Source organism: Corythoichthys intestinalis, chromosome 6, assembly GCF_030265065.1.
Source record: "Corythoichthys intestinalis isolate RoL2023-P3 chromosome 6, ASM3026506v1, whole genome shotgun sequence".
Lineage (NCBI taxonomy): Eukaryota > Metazoa > Chordata > Actinopteri > Syngnathiformes > Syngnathidae > Corythoichthys > Corythoichthys intestinalis.
In genome coordinates, this window is record NC_080400.1 from 49319814 (window position 1) to 49337325 (window position 17512).

A 17512-nucleotide genomic window follows, 5' to 3' on the forward strand; every position below is an offset into this window, starting at 1 on the left:
GCTTTTCACCATTCATCTACCATTCATCAGTGATTGGGCACACACCTGACTTAAAATGTTTGGTAAAAATTGGTTTCAATTGCTCTTTAAATCTCCTTAGGTCAATGCTTCTCAATTATTTTATGTTACGCCCCCCCAAGGAAGATATAAATGTTTCGTGCCCCCCCCCAAAAAAACTCCGCCGCCACTAAATAGTATCATTTGTCTATAAAATTACTATTATAAGTACGCCTCTGCCTTTCATTTTGTCCCTTTTTTCTGTGAAAAAAAGTGATATAGATCAACTGATAATAAAGTACAACTGTATTAACATTGTTTTGTTTGTAACAGAAAGACTTAAAGCGCATCAATTTGCCTGAATTTAAAAAAAGTCACATCTAAACTGTAAAAATACACTCAATCTACATTTTTGACCATTTGATACTGAAAAATAAAATATATTAAAATCAGTAAATAATAAATTCAAATTGATTCAAAACATTAACCCATGAGGACAATATGCCAAAAAATTTGACCGAAAAAACAAAACTGCATAGAAGAAAAAGACAGTGTCTTTGGACAGAAGAACAGTTTTCACTTTGCCTGCTCACAGTATCACCTCCATTGCAATGTTTGCAATGGTGTGGGGTTATTTTTCACTGAGCATGCAAACAGTGCTCACTGGTTTACTGATATAGCACTGACAAAGCGGGACAATTATTGGCAATATTCGGCACGTTTTTGCTGAAAAACAATCAAGCGGCTTATCAATGAGATTGGGATCTTATGTCTTTAAGTGGCGTCTTAATTGATTTGGTTTCCCGCTGACCACTACAATCATTTTTAGACACAGTAAACAGTGGTCTTTCCTCATCTCCCACTGTATTAAAAATCAAAGCCAAAGGCCAAACGGCCCCCAAAAAAGCGCACTCTCGGCGGCCAGGAAGATTCGTAGGTGAGGGCGGTCGTCGTGACGAGCCCAAGCCGAAAATGGCACTTCTCAGGCGGACACGTGAGAACCGGAGAAGACAGTGGGTGGCTGTGTGAGTCCGGCCAGAAAACGGCTTTCGAAAATGGCACACAGTTCTTCATACAGTATCTCTTTTCTGTGTTCTCTTGCTTGGCTCAAAAATTATGCGCGCACTCTGAAAATGGGAGTGCCACTGCCACCCACTAAGTGGATGTGCAAGTACACTTACGTACGGCAAAAAAAAAAAAAAAAAGCATGTCCCCCGAGGTCACATGCGCCACCCCGGGCATCGCCCCACTATTTGAGAAGTACTACCTTAGGTAGAGGGTTCACATATTTATTTTTCCCCCTTCTGTCAATGTTTGCATACTATCCGCATTAAAATATAAAAACCTATACATTTTAGTTTTATATTTATTTTATAAGTTTTAGTTAAAGCAGACACTATATTTTCATCTCTGTGATTTTGACAAAGATCAGCTCACATTTGATGGTGATTTTATGCCGAATTGTGAGAAGTTCCAAAAGGTTCAGATACTTTTTCATACCACTGTACCTATATTTTTTATCCAACTGAATTGTTTCAATAAAAATCAAATCATAATTCCCAACATGAAAGTATCACTGTTACCCCACTGTTGTTTGAGGTGACAAACAAGTCTTCCAGAATTTTGGGATTCTTTGCTACAAGTGACAGGGTTGGTCTGTGTTGCCAAAAGGGTGCACGTTTCATCATCCACAGTATGCTACTCACCATGGCGCAGCTGCCCTCTGCGTTGTCGTCCAGCAGGCCCAGTCTGCACAAGGCTTTGTCATTCCTCAGCCAATAGTCTGACGAGTCCATTACACTGTTACTGCACAGAACCTGCAATACAGTGATGCATAACCTCTGAAGTTCAAAGGCAAATACTCTTTTGAGGTCCACCATTTTCTTTTAACTGTTTGCCCTCGAGCTTAATAGAATCAATTGACCTTTTAATAGGGCTTTTGGTTCTCCAGAGCCTACAATCAATAAACACTCCACTAACCAGACAGTTCTTTATATAGATATTACTTTGGAACACACCTTTGTTTAGATACGCTTCTGTCCTCCTGACTGATCTTCGTTTTGGAAAACAATTGACCTTACACCGTCCTATAAATATACGTAGAATGGACTCATTATATTATTAAATCGATGCAGAAAATTATGATTACTGATTAATTCCAAAACAAGAGTCAAACAAAATAGTTATGCTGAATGTACTTAGAAAGGGGTTTTATTTCTTTGGTTGCAAAAATATCTATCAATATCCAAATGTTATTGAAATTAAAAAAAAAAAATAAAAAAAAAAAAGGGAAATACAGATTTAAGGGTTCAGCAAGCAGAATTTAAGACTCTTTCAGACCTTTTTCAAGACCATAATGAACAAAATTTCAGACCCATTTCGCATCGATACCTGCAAAAAACGTATAAAAGATTTGAAGGAAAATTGGAGGCCCGGAATTGCTTGCAAAGTATATGAATTTATTCCCAGCTCTTTCACACCCTGTTACAAACTGCTTAACCCAAACAAAAACACTAGAACTTCCTCTTTTCTGAACCAACATGTGAACCACAAATGGCTTTTATTGCTGGCAATTTATGACCGCTTTGTGCTTTTCAGATATGCAATGGAATTCCAATGCCTTTATACCCAATTTTCCAAGTTTTAAAATTTCCTTACACACATTTTCTTGCAGTGTGCTTCATACTAGTTTCCCTCCACCAGTTTCAACCATGCCACAAATCATTAAATTTGTACTTACCCATGTATGTATGCATGTAAGTACTGTAAATCGCTTCTGTAGAGTTTTCTCCGCTATGACTATGCTAACTAAGCTGTTAACACGCAACAGTGCGCGCATAGCAAAACCTACTTGTGTTCGATAAATTCTGACCGGGCAGCCCAGGTAGTTCCGCTTTGTAGTTAGTTCAAAAATCGAAGCAAAAAAGCGAGACTGAAATTTATGCATGTTTTAAATAAAAGTAACATCAATAGATTTTTAATACCTTTTAAAAATTGTATTTAAGACCTTTTATGAGATTTTAGGATTTTTTTTTTTTTTTACATTTTAAAGCTTTAAATTCAAATTATTGGATTTAAGACTTTTTTTTTTTTTTTTTTTTAACTTTTTAAGACCCCGTTGGATACCCTGCTTGGTTTAGCAGGCCGAGTAAAATACAGGTAGTCCCCGGGTTACGATGTGATCGACTTGCGATTTCGACTTGACGACGCCGGAGTCTCTTCCGCTATTTTGTCTCCAGTCGCTATTTTTTTTTTTTTTTTTTTTAGTTGCATAAACAGTACCTTATTGTAACTCACTTTATCTTATTTTTTACTTTACTTTATTAATATGACGTGTTCTGTCCTCACTAAAAGTGAAGTTGTTCAGTTTTTAATTATGCTTTTTCTAAGCTTTCTACTTTCTTCAGTTTTCACCATTTGTAAAGCTGTACCACACCTATGAACACTTATGTTAAAAACGACACGCATTTTAACAATAAAGCACTTTAATAAAGCATAATTGGTGTTCAAACGTCCATCTACTGTAGTCTGATCAACATGTGTATTTAGTAGATTAAATTAAGAATTTAGTAGATTAAGCCTTATTTGCCAAGTCCGCTAGCTTTAATGCTACAAATGCTAAAGTATTTACAATTCTCATAGCAATTCACTCACACATAACTCCACAAACTGTAGCTCTAAAATTAATTACAAATGCATTCATAAACATATATTAGCTGAAACAATTACAGCCTTATGTGGGCCAAACCACAGCACAGCTATCCTTTATCCATGTCAGACTGCTCGCTAGTCATACAATGCGACTGTCCAGCCAGACCCAACGCTGTCACCAGAGGGCAGTGTATCCCCCATCATTAAACAAAATACGATACTTTTGGACTTTTTGGATAGTTTTATATACAGTGCGGCGAACAAGTATTTGATACACTGCCAATGGGAAACCCCATTTATATACATATATATATATATATATATATATATATATATATATATATATATACATATAAACATACGCATATACATATATATATAATAAAGATACTTAAAGGGTTAATTCCAGTTTAAGTTGAAATTCGGGTTACGTCGCCAGCGTAGGAACGGAACTCGTTCATAACCCGGGGACTATCTGTAATGCAGCTCTGCCCCTGAAGTGGAGCGGCACAGTCTCCTAACTTTGGCGCGACAGTATAGATTCAATTCTTATTCAGTGATTGAACTAGTATAAGCATGAACTTGAATGGTTGTCTGACTCAATCTGTGTTTTGTAACTGACCGGTAACCAGTCAAGGGTGTAGTCCTCCATTTGCTTAAAGCCAGCTGGAGTAAGCTCCACCTCTAAATAACATTGAAGAGGATGAGTGTGTTAAAAATATATTATTATTGTTTTTTAATCATGGATAGTTTATGTATTTTTAACCCGTTCATGCACGAATTATGATTTTAAAAATTATTATTATTTGTTTGTTTTACTAAAAAAAAGTCACTTGCCCTATAAAGTGTTAAAGGTCTTAAGTATCAACTTTTGGAAAGCTGTCCACTGTAGTGATGGCTTTTAAAAATCTTGTCATTTCTACATATACAGTGCCTTGCAAAAGTATTCGGCCCCCTTGAACCTTGCAACCTTTCGCCACATTTCAGGCTTCAAACATAAAGATATAAAATTGTAATTTTTTGTCAAGAATCAACAACAAGTGGGACACAATCGTGAAGTGGAACAAAATTTATTGGATAATTTAAACTTTTTTAACAAATAAAAAACTGAAAAGTGGGGCGTGCAATATCATTCGGCCCCCTTGCGTTAATACTTTGTAGCGCCACCTTTTGCTCCAATTACTGCTGCAACTAGCTTGGGGTATGTTTCTATCAGTTTTGCACATCGAGAGACTGACATTCTTGCCCATTCTTCCTTGCAAAACAGCTCGAGCTCAGTGAGGTTGGATGGAGAGTGTTTGTGAACAGCAGTCTTCAGCTCTTTCCACAGATTCTCGATTGGATTCAGGTCTGGACTTTGACTTGGCCATTCTAACACCTGGATACGTTTTATTTTTGAACCATTCCATTGTAGATTTGGCTTTATGTTTTGGATCTTTGTCCTGTTGGAAGATAAATCTCCGTCCCAGTCTCAGGTCTTGTGCAGATACCAACAGGTTTTCTTCCAGAATGTTCCTGTATTTGGCTGCATCCATCTTCCCATCAATTTTAACCATCTTCCCTGTCCCTGCTGAAGAAAATCAGGCCCAAACCATGATGCTGCCACCACCATGTTTGACAGTGGGGATGGTGTGTTCAGGGTGATGAGCTGTGTTGCTTTTACGCCAAACATATCGTTTTGCATTGTGGCCAAAAAGTTCAATTTTGGTTTCATCTGACCAGAGCACCTTCTTCCACATGTTTGGTGTGTCTCCCAGGTGGCTTGTGGCAAACTTTAAACGAGACTTTTTATGGATATCTTTGAGAAATGGCTTTCTTCTTGCCACTCTTCCATAAAGGCCAGATTTGTGCAGTGTACAACTGATTGTTGTCCTATGGACAGACTCTCCCACCTCAGCTGTAGATCTCTGCAGTTCATCCAGAGTGATCATGGGCCTCTTGGCTGCATCTCTGATCAGTTTTCTCCTTGTTTGAGAAGAAAGTTTGGAAGGACGGCCGGGTCTTGGTAGATTTGCGGTGGTCTGATGCTCCTTCCATTTCAATATGATGGCTTGCACAGTCCTCCTTGAGATGTTTAAAGCTTGGGAAATCTTTTTGTATCCAAATCCGGCTTTAAACTTCTCCACAACAGTATCTCGGACCTGCCTGGTGTGTTCCTTGGTTTTCATAATGCTCTCTGCACTTTCAACAGAACCCTGAGACTATCACAGGGCAGTTGCATTTATACGGAGACTTGATTACACACACATGGATTCTATTTATCATCATCGGTCATTTAGGACAACATTGGATCATTCAGAGATCCTCATTGAACTTCTGGAGTGAGTTTGCTGCACTGAAAGTAAAGGGGCCGAATAATATTGCACGCCCCACTTTTCAATTTTTTATTTGTTAAAAAAGTTTAAATTATCCAATAAATGTTGTTCCACTTCACGATTGTGTCCCACTTGTTGTTGATTCTTGACAAAAAAATTAATTTTCATATCTTTATGTTTGAAGCCTGAAATGTGGCGAAAGGTTGCAAGATTCAAGGGGGCCGAATACTTTTGCAAGGCACTGTATATCTATTTACAGCAATGAGGAAGAATTGCACACATCTTTCAGCTGAGCGAGAGTATTTTTAGAACAAGCGTGTCCAAATATGAGTTGTGCTAATTGAATGAGGCAGACAAAGATGTGGCAAAAAACTGAGTGATATTGAGGTTTACCAATTGAGTTGGATTAAGTGTTGTATACTGTATATTAGGCATGTGCCGGTATGAGATTCCAATGGTATTATAACCTTAAGCAAAAATATCACGGTTTCACGGTGTCACGGTATTGCAATTACAGCTCTAAAATGTGGTACTTTGAGATACTTGGGTTTTATAAAAAAAAAAAAAAAAAAAAAATTAAATTCCATGGAACAGGATTTTTATTTTTCAAAACATATTAGCAAATTGGAACATAAATATAATGTTGAGTTAAAATACATTTAAAAAAAAAAAAAAATGAAATACTTTAAATAAAATTAAAATAAATGGGGCCGAAACCCAGTCACAGCTTAACATTATAACCATCAGAACAAAAAAAATTGAATATTTTTCCATAAAAAGCACGTGTCTCGTATTATGCTCACATTATACACACACTGTTTCAACACAGACTGTTCCTAGAGATAAAGGAAACATGTTTTACCACCGCTAGACACACTAAACACGCTGGAGTTAACTCTTGTAGCTGGTGGGAAACGTTCATGACAGTGTTTACTAACCTTTAATTTTGTACAAATGCGAAATTATATTGGAGGTTTTGCCTCCTCGGCAGCCGTCCCTCCTAACTTTTCTGGAGCCAAAGTATTCCCATACCAGCAATTTCATTTTCTTCGATGGGGGAAAAAGTTCAGGGGTTTTACCTCCTCCAGTCATCGTGTCGCACAGCTGACTCACTGACACTGAGCACTGGAAGGTTGAGCCTTACAGCTGCAAGCGAGGGATTTCTCCATGCATTTTTGGGACATAAAAAATAGCTAATACATTAGGGACTCTATGACGGAATTTTTTTGCCGTTTTGAAACCTTGACGTTTTCATACCACGGTATACCTTGAAACCGGTAATCGGCATATATATATATATATATATATATATATATATATACTTACATGTATGCAAGGGCGTAGGTTTGCATAGGGACGGTAGGGACATACCATTACCATCATATATAGGTAATTTAGAATCTCTTCCCAAATGTTGTAAGGATAGAATTGACCCTAACATTATTAAGTGAGTTATGTTCAGACTTACATTCACATCTTTTGACGTGCTGAATGTGCCAGTCCATTTTTTTCCCTGAAACGCACGTTTGATTGGCTGATAACTTGACCCCTCACCCCCAACACACGCACTCACAGCCCTCACAAAAATTCAACATACCGACAACATGCCACCTCCTCCGCCCCCTTTGAATTTTTTTTTTGACCACTAGCAGTAGCAGCCACTGTAAGTAAAGTAAAAAGAAATCAATGTTGTGGAGGCGGGGAACACATGACTAATTTTGCTACTAAAAGTCCGTCCACAGAGTCAACATTAAACTGTGTGAATTTGCTAACCTGCAAAATACAAGTAGGAAGCTGTTAACATTATTTACACTTACTAAACTTTTTTTTTTGTTGATCACTGACTACGAATTTTTTTCAGTTATATTTAATTTCTTTATTTAGACATACAATGTTGAGTGGTCTTAAGACAAATGTTTACTTTTTGCATTCCTGGATAGTTAAGAGATGATTAACACGTGCATGTTATTTTAATTTATGTTCAAATATTGTCATTTAAATTTGCTAATAAAATCCAGACATTTATTCTGGAAGTTTTCAAAATGTTTTAGTAGTATTTCAAAACAAAGGTCTGAATCGAACGGTTTATAACCTGAACCAATACACATTAAAGTATATAAGTCAATACAAATTTATTTTGTTTATCACCTGAACCAATACACATTAAAGTATATAAGTCAATACAGATTATTTTGCATTGATAATTTAGCCTATCAATTGGTTCATATTCATGAGAAATGTAGCCCTGACCACCGTTCACCCAATATGGTCTTATTAATGTCCCATCCGCGGCAAAAAGTGGACATGTAGGTTATGCTGTTATATCGTCCCTACCAACGTTGAGACCAAACCTACGCCCTTGCATGTATGAAACAATAACAAGGGTGAATAGTTTGCATTCACATTAACATGGTTAATTACCTCTTTTGCCACTAGGTTTGACCACTATGTGAACAGTGTTGACTCTGCTTTTAGCACAAGGGGGCTTTGTGTATCACACAAGCATTTATATATTTAGTGGGAAACTGGTAATCTTTGTTTCAGTTTAAAATTATTTACGAATCTTTTTTTTTTTTTTATTATTATTATTGCGGGGAGAGTGGGAGGGGGGGGGTCTGTAAGATGTGTTACATTGCTGAAGAAAAAATTGACAACTGATACACATCATTGTAGTGTCCTGGGAGTGTAAGTGTTGTTTTATTTTTAATTTAAAAGGTCCTACATGATATTCTGACACTGTGCTCACTCCCATTGTGTATTTTAGTGGCATATGCCTTCTTATGATAGCACCCTCAGGAGTGGACCATCTGGACAGACCCTTAGCCAGGTAATGGTGACAAAGAAGAGGCTGATCTCAGTGTAGGCAATTGCATATTAAAAGCCTGCTGCCACAGCTCAGCAGAACTTGCAACCCAATAATGAGACAGACATCACCTTATGTCTTTAAAGAAAATTCAAGTGGAAGGCAGTTAAGATTGTGAGTTACAGGCGAATGCACAGCGAATGTGAGTAACTGCATAAAAACATACAGAATAAGACACAACTAAACCCACAAAAGCTTCAAAAGGAAATCCAATCTAGTTTGCAGCCCGGTCCAATGATATTTCGGAGTTATTCTTTCTTCATGGAAGAGGGAGGTGATAAATCTACAAGGCTGACCTGAAAGCATGGCAGGTGCTCTTATTGCGCTTCGCCAGGGTCTGACAGGGACCCCAAGGAAGAAATGAAGAGGTACAGCCAAACCTGGTGTACAACAGCTATTGACGAAGGGCCTATGCAGCAGATAGGTTAAGGGACCCACTTATATGAGGTTAGAATAAGTTGCTCAATGACAAAGCCTCTTTCTTACCTTCTTACAAGCGCTGATTGTAGAGGCCGCAGTGCTCTCTGTGCTCCCTCCATCTGCCTCCACAGACTCAGAGTCTTCAAACATAGCAGATGATTGGAAGTTACTGTAAGGCAAAAAAGGATAGTTTGTCAGAGCAGCTTTATGTCAAATGTTCAATAGCTCACTTTTGAAAGGTCTTTGATCACAAGGACAGGTTTTGTCTGGCACTGATTTGAGCAGCAAATAGCCCGTCACTTGTATTCAAACTCACACTTTTAATGAGCCCCCCCCCCCCCCCCCAAAAAAAAAAGGGAAGTTGAAACATATTAGTGGCTGCGCAAGCCACCGATAAAACATATTTGCTGCTTCCGATGAGAAATTTGACGAGGAGCCAAGACTCTCAGCCGTACCAATAAAATATCTCCGTGTTATCTTCTTTATATAAGCCATTTGCCAACCCACTTGTTTCATGGTCTGACTTTCATCTGATGACATTTGGGATTGGTTCCAGCACCCTACAACTATGAACAAGATAAGTGTTACTAAATATGGATGGACAATATTGTGGAGGCACTGACAATGAATATAATCAATATAGCGTGGCAAACCTGTGGTCTGAGAACTCTGAAAACAGTGAAACACACATCTATCATTTCAGTCCACTTAATACTAAGATGAAAGAACAACAAAAATGGGATAACTTTATCTTTTAAATGGCAGTTTTAAAAGAACATAACAATTAAAGGAACACATTTTGGTTAGAAATAAGTCAATGGTGTATATCGAAAAGAGAGCAGTTGTTTTCCTGAGATGCATTCATTTACCGTTGAAAGCTTGAAGATCACCAACCATCTATTTGAGCTTAATGAACATTCCCTGGAGGAAATGATAGGTCAGGAGGAAGTGAGTAAGCTGGGAATGGATGATGTATGGGAGATAAGTGGATGTGATTGCGATTAAGTGCTATCTCCAAGGCACAAATCAACACCCTACAACAAATGTGTACAATTCTTACCAGATTGGTGCTGAGAATTTGTAACAATGCCAAAGAAATATTGTCTTGTCTTTGTCTGCCAATAATATTTTAACAACATTACTATTGCATGGATCCGTTTATGGAGTTTCTTTCTTTCTTAATTAAATTAATTAAATTAATCTATTTAACGTTTTTATTCCATTTTATACAAAGCAGTGATTTAATTTCCATTTTAATTCAATTGTCCTTAGTTGTATTCATTTTCCTACTAAATCAAGGGGCGCTGCACTACCTGACCCCGTTTTTTCTTCCAAAACGACTAACCATGAGTACATTTTCTCAGTATAAAGTAGGGCACCTTCCATTGATTCTTACTAAATTTGCCTGGAACAGGTAGACAAAGGTGACATCAAACAGACTCCGTCCGAGTGACATTACTGCAATCAAATTTAACTTGCAAAATTTTAGAACGCGTTTTGATTTATTGTGTTAAATTTGTTTATTTCCTCATTTCATTTGTTTGGTGTATTCTTTCTGCAGAATACACAATTAACCACCACAAATTATTTCAAGGTCAGCCCTTATGCTAAGTATTAAAGATTGTGGTGCTGGCAGAACAATTCTGTCACAGGGAGGACAACTTGATAAGATTGCTGAAATTGTATTTCTAACTGGTCCAGCTATGCTGCTTGTTTTGCCCTTTTAAAAGGGGAGCCTTTCGAATGGCCAAAACAAGCAGCGTTTGTCCACGCACAAACCTTTTTTTTTCCATACACACAAACTGAAAATGAGACAAGTCTCTAAAATAGAAGAAACACTTCAGGCACTATATCAGCTTCAATTATAACATCTTGTTAGATGCCCCATTAATGCTGGTTTAAAATACTTTGCATTTTCAGCACGCAAAGAACGAGGTTCAACAGAATTCATCCCAGTTTTGCTATCAGTCAATTAGGCGCAATTCGCGTCAATTAGAATAACATCATGCGTCAAAATACTGCAAGCTGCGGAAGTCGTGCCGCTCAAAAGTCTGCATTTAGTTAATTATTTTTAACCCCCCAAAAAAAGACTCTTTACCTTGGTGTCTTCAGAAGGCACTTTGCGTCTGTCATGGTGTCCGAATGGACAAACCGTCCTCCTCTGACGACAGTATATCCTCTGAGGGGTTGACCAAAATGCACAGCGAAAAGCGCCCAAGCGTGACGGTGCCAGGGTCACTCTCCGGTCCGCATGCGCGTGCCCAAGTCTCAAATAAGTCAAAGTGTGGATCCCGTACCGCCTCGCCGTGCCTGGACGAGGACGGTAAACAGACCGAGCCTATTGCTGGGAGTTGCACCAGTGATGTACTATCACAGCAACTGCACGCGAGAAAACACACACACGCGCCCTCGGGCACGCGTCACGGCTCCAGGAGCGCACGCGCATCTTGACGCACACGAGTCGTTGAAAGAACTCGAGCCGCCTGAACAAATGACCTTTACATGAGTCTCTTGATAAGACTAACATAGACCTAAGAGTTTTGTTAGTCACGCTGAAGGATTTGCACCCTGGATAATACAAAAGTTTCACAAAAGTGAATACACCCCTCATGGACACTATTGCCCCGATTAAGACAAAAACTTTGTCAAGAAAGAAGAGGTCACCCTGGAGAAATGCCATACTAGCTATAAAACAAAAGCAAGTTTGTAGACGAGCAGAACGCAGATGGCGAAAAAGCAAACTCCTAGTTTTTTATGATATCTACAAAGAGAGTCTTCGCAAATACAACCAGGAACTGAAAAATGCTACACAATCATATTTTTCTGAGATCATTAGTAGAAACACCAACAATACTCGCACACTATTTTCTGTTGTTGACAAACTGACAAACCCACAAGCATCAATACCTCAGGAATTGCCTTCTGAGGTGTCCTGTAATAATTTCGCAGCATTCTTTACACACAAAGTACTAAAGATTAGACAGACTGTGTGCAACTCCGGATTAACAAATGTTACACTAAACGCCTCTCAAAATGTCCCCCACGTCAATCTTAGACAGTTTAGCCTCTTGGACTATGCCACTTTAACAGAAATTGTGTCGAAATTAAAGCCCACAACATGCTGCCTTGACATCCTTCCTTCAAACTTTTTCAAAACTGTTTTTCATTGCATAGCCCCAGACATACTTCAGATTATAAATACTTCCCTCCAAACAGGAGAGTTTCCTCAGACTTTAAAAACTGCAGTAATAAAACCTCTCCTAAAAGAACCTAATCTGGATGCCTCAACCATTAGTAATTACAGGCCAATATCAAATCTGACATTCCTGGGGAAAATTATCGAAAGGGTTGTGTTTGAACAGATCCAGACTTTTATGATGCAAAACAATCTTTTTAACTCATTTCAGTCTGGATTTCGGCCACAACACAGCACCAAGACCGTGCTTATCAAAGTCCTAAATGATATTCGTCGGAATACCGATGCAGGCAAATCATCTGTTCTGCTACTATTGGATCTCAGCACCGCATTTGACACGGTTGATCACAACATACTACTCAGCAGATTGGAACAGTGGGTAGGGCTTACTGACACTATTCTTCAGTGGTTCACATCCTATTTACATGATAGGGATTTCTTTGTGTCAATTGGAAACTATCAGTCAGAACGAACCAAATTCACGTGTGGAGTCCCTCAAGGGTCAATTCTTGGACCACTCTTATTTAAAATCTATATGCTTCCGTTAGCTCAGATAATGGAACAGTATGACATCTCCTATCACGCCTATGCAGATGACACACAACTGTACATTTCTGTGTCCCCACATGATTATAGTCCCTTAGTCTCCCTGAGTAAATGCATTCATCAAATCAATGAATGGATGTGCCAGAATGTTCTCCAGTTAAATGTGGAGAAGACAGAGGTGATCATTTTTGGGCCAAAAAAGGAAAGGTCAAAGATAAGCAGCCAACTTAGCACAATGTCACTTACAGCTACAAATCAAGTCAGAAACCTTGGCATAATTATTGACTCAGACCTAAAATTTGATAGCCATCTAAAGTCCGTCACTAAATCCGCTTATTACCACCTAAAAAATATAACCAGAATTAAGGGGCTTCTGACTCAACAAGACATGGAAAAACTTATGCATGCATTCATTTTCAGCAGATTGGACTACTGCAACGGTATATTTACAGGTCTTGATAAAAAATCAGTCAGGAAGCTGCAGCTAGTACAGAATGCTGCAGCCAGAGACCTCACAAATACAAGGAAGCTGGACCACATTACACCGGTTTTGAAATCGCTACACTGGCTTCCAGTGAGTCAAAGGATAGACTATAAAATACTACTGCTCGTCTACAAAACACTTAATGGCCTTGGACCAAAATACATGCTTGACTTGTTAGATTCCTATGAGACATCTAGACCCCTAAGGTTGTCTGGAACGTGTCTTCTGCATGTTCCAAGAACAAGAACCAAGCAGGGTGAGGCAGCATTTAGTTATTATGCTCCTCACCTCTGGAACAAGTTACCCGAACGTCTGAAGTATGCTCAAACTGTTAGCTCCTTTAAATCAGGGCTAAAAATGCTTTTGTTTAGCACTGCATATCCATAACTGTCTATATATTTCAATCTACCTGCCTTCTATTCCTCTTGTAATTATCTCCATTGCTGATTTCAATGATTATTAGTAGTAGTAGTTTTTGCTTTATTTTAATTTTTGTTTTATTTTTATTTATTTATTCTTATTCTGTGATTAAATGCGATCTTTTGTCTTGGTTTTTACCTTGTGTTGATTTAAATGTGATTTTTATGGTTTTCATGTGATGTAAAGCACTTTGAATTGCCGTGTGTTGAATTGTGCTGTATAAATAAATTTGCCTTGCCTTGCCTCGCATTTCTGCAGATATTTAAGTATATATTTTCATGGGACAACACTGACAAAATGACACTTTGACACAATGTAAGCTTACATAATAGAGTTAATTTATTTTCCCCTCAAAATAAACTCAAAATATAGCCATCTAAACCCCTGGCAACAAAAGTGAGTACACCCCTTAGTAAAAACGTTCATCCCCAAATGTCCAAATTGAGTACTGCTTGTCATTTTCCCTCCAAAATGTCATGTGACTCGTTACAGGAGCGCTGTCAGCATTGCTGCAGAGATTGAAGAGGTAGAGGGTCAGCCTGTTAGTTCTCAGACCATACGCATACTTGTCAACCCAAGGTCGTTGGCAATCTTACAAATACTGACGTATGCCCTTACAAATTTGTGACTAATCTTACAACGTTCTATATAGCATGCAATATGAAAAAAAATAAAATAAAAAATTCAATTTTTAAAATAATATGAATTTATTGGTAATATTGTAATATATAACCTGGTGCAATCAAACAACAATCAATATCTTCAGCTACATCATGATTACTAAAATTCAACAGTGACTTTTGTTATAATTGTATGTAGCACTTTTGGCATTTTCTATCATGTCTTGATGGCTGCACTTCATGGCACTTCAGCTCGCAATTCAGTTTGACTTGAAGGTAGTTCGTTAGTGTGCCCAATCATAAATTAAAAAGGTCAATTGATAAAATGAACTTACCGATGCAATCTTAGAGTCAGGGAACATTTCTTTTGCTAATTCTGGGAAGTGATCAGCAATAGTTGCAGGCAAATTGTGTACGGCAACAAATTGGCAGAATGAAATTTCCGCTTTCGTCACTTCTCATTCTGCAGACTTCATCTTTATGACCAGTGTTGTTAATCTTACTTTTACAAAGTAATTCATTAGTTATAAATTACTTCTCCCAAAAAGTAATTGAGTTAGTAACTCAGTTACCTGAAGGTAAGAGTAATTAGTTACTTGTCAAAGTAACTTGTGTTACCTTTCATGTTTTTTTTTTTTCATTAAAAAACAAAAAAAAATAGTAACCTTTGCTATGTTTGGAAATCGTTTAATGTTGTGAATGAACTGTTAAAGTTGTTAAAATTTATACCGTTTTTGGATTAGTTCCCTTCTGTCTACTTTCGACATGTTAAAGTTTTAACTGTTTCATCATTTAAAGACAGACTTAAGTCAAGATTTTGCCAATTTAGGAGAATTTTAGATAAAAAGTTACTTAAGTTTGCTCGGAAGGTTCACTACAACAGAGCCTTTTTGAGAAGTCTACTGCTTCAAAATAGCGGCTGTTTATTAACGCCGCCGTCTGTCATTTCGCATGTAGTTCTATATGCATTTGATATGTAGGCGTAGATTGTAGGCTGTCGGTTACAGTCAGGACATATTGGAGCCACCTAGCCTAGCATCGTGTGTGCTACAGCGTTACAACACTCTTCTCTCTCGGTGTCTCTGACTTTTCTCGCGTCATTCAACCAACGCAGTAACGCATCGTAACGCCCATTGTCTCGTTGTTGAAATGGTGAAAAAATCCGAATGAAAAAAAAAAACGCAATGCACGAAAAACGTACAGATTTTGAACAGACGGCGTACACATGTAAAAATCAATGCTCACTTGTACAAATTACGCCGAAGCCGTACAACTTGACAGGTATGCATACGCCGCACTCTATATCAAATTGGTGTGCATGGCTGTCACCCCAGGAGGAAGCCTCTTCTGAAGACGGTACACAAGAAAGCCCGCAAACAGTTTGCTGAAGACATGTCAACAAAGCACATGGATTACTGAAGCCATGTCCTATGGTCTGATGAGACGGGCACTTTCATTTTGTCAGTGTTGCCCAATGAAAAGCTATACTTAAATATCTGCAGAAATGCGAGGGGTGTACTCACTTTTGTGATACACTGTACAATATCAGAGTGTCATACCCAGGGAACATGTGCTATTTACGTTCTATTATTTTCTTATTTCATTACCAAGCACACTCTTTTTTCCATAGAAAATAAAAGTGGCATTCATTTTCAATAATATCAATCTGTTTCGAGGCAACATGTATTTGTGGCCATTTTGAACCGAGGAGAAAGATGTAAGTAATTTGCCGTGAAGCAGCAGGACCTGAAATATAAACATGCTCAAAAAGCATTTCCAGTAGCGGAAGTGCTGGCGTAGTGATACTTTGCTGTTTTGGAGGATGGTTACAAATCATAAGTGACCTTGATAAATGCTATTTCTTGAAGTTTGCCGAGCTTTGGGACATTCGAAAAGAGGATTTCAAACCTCTCCCGACTAAGCCTTAAGGATTTCTCAAAGCGCTTTGGTTAGAACTGTAGTTCACGAACATTAAACTCTCCACACACTCGCCGAAACTAGTAAAACCCTTTCATGGCTGCTATAATCTCCTCTGTCTCCTTAAAATGAGAAAAAGTCCAAAACACCTGTGGCATGGTCTGCACTAGCACAGAAATATACAGTAACTCACATCTTGTTTTACACCGGCGCGCATGTGTATCTTTTAGAAAGATGAGGCCCCTTGTGTGTAAGCCATCTTTCCAAACGCTTTTTTTTTTTTTTCGTAGCCACGAGCATAATGAAAGCACCAAACCTGTTTAGGAACGCAGAAAAGAATCTCAGGAAGGAAATAGGCAGAGTTGCTCCCTGCTGAGACTTTCATCAACACATTTGTCCTCATCTCGAGCTCTTCAAATTGATTGTCATGTGTAAAAATAAAAGCAAGAGTTGGGAAAGGTCATTGCTTTTTTATTATAATATGGGCAAGGCTTCCTGTAATGATACTTGTCTCACGTCTGTGTTCTGAGCTGAGAAAAAAAAATCAAAGCTGCCTCAATGGTTCTTTTCTATGGATGCATCATACAGAAAATTATTTGTATTTTTTTAATTAATTGAGGCATTTCAAGACCACTTGGGGGCAAGACGTAACCTGACCCCTACAAACGCCAGTAAAAGTATAACACGCTCAAATGTATTTTATCTAAGAATTGACATACAGATTAATAAATCACTACCAATACTGAAAGCAGACAAATATATTTCTATATATATTTACAGTGTGGATTGAAAGTATTTGCACCCCTTAGGTAGAAGTCAGAAATTTCAATCATAGATGCATTTCCACTTATAGAGACATAATCTAAAAAAAATCCGGAAATCACATTGTACGAGGGGCATTCAAAAAGTAATGCACTCAAGTGCATTGCTCGTACAGTATTTTACCAATCTTGTTTATATTTGGCACAAACATGATAGGACACACGTTTTTGCGATTGTTGTATGTGTTTCTGTATTTTCAGATTTTTAAAGCTTAAACTAGCTTCCAAAATGGCTGCCCCTCTTGAAACTCGTCAGAAACAA

The 17512-nt window shown here is 38.0% G+C and overlaps 1 protein-coding gene across 7 annotated transcripts in view; it reads right to left on the bottom strand.

Annotated features, from left to right (window-relative positions):
- sphkap (SPHK1 interactor, AKAP domain containing) overlaps window positions 1-17512 on the bottom strand; it is a 236123-nt gene that overhangs the window by 47146 nt on the left and 171465 nt on the right. For 5 of the 7 annotated variants that reach the window (XM_057838238.1, XM_057838236.1, XM_057838233.1 and 2 more), the window contains exons 3-4: window positions 9313-9415; window positions 1704-1814 (exon numbers count right to left, since the gene is read on the bottom strand). In XM_057838238.1, coding sequence (XP_057694221.1) covers window positions 1704-1814; window positions 9313-9415 — 214 coding nt within the window. Of the gene's footprint in view, window positions 1-1703; window positions 1815-2015; window positions 2085-9312; window positions 9416-11344; window positions 11621-17512 lie in introns of those variants that run through there. The other 2 variants (XM_057838234.1, XM_057838237.1) reach the window with 2 other exon arrangements.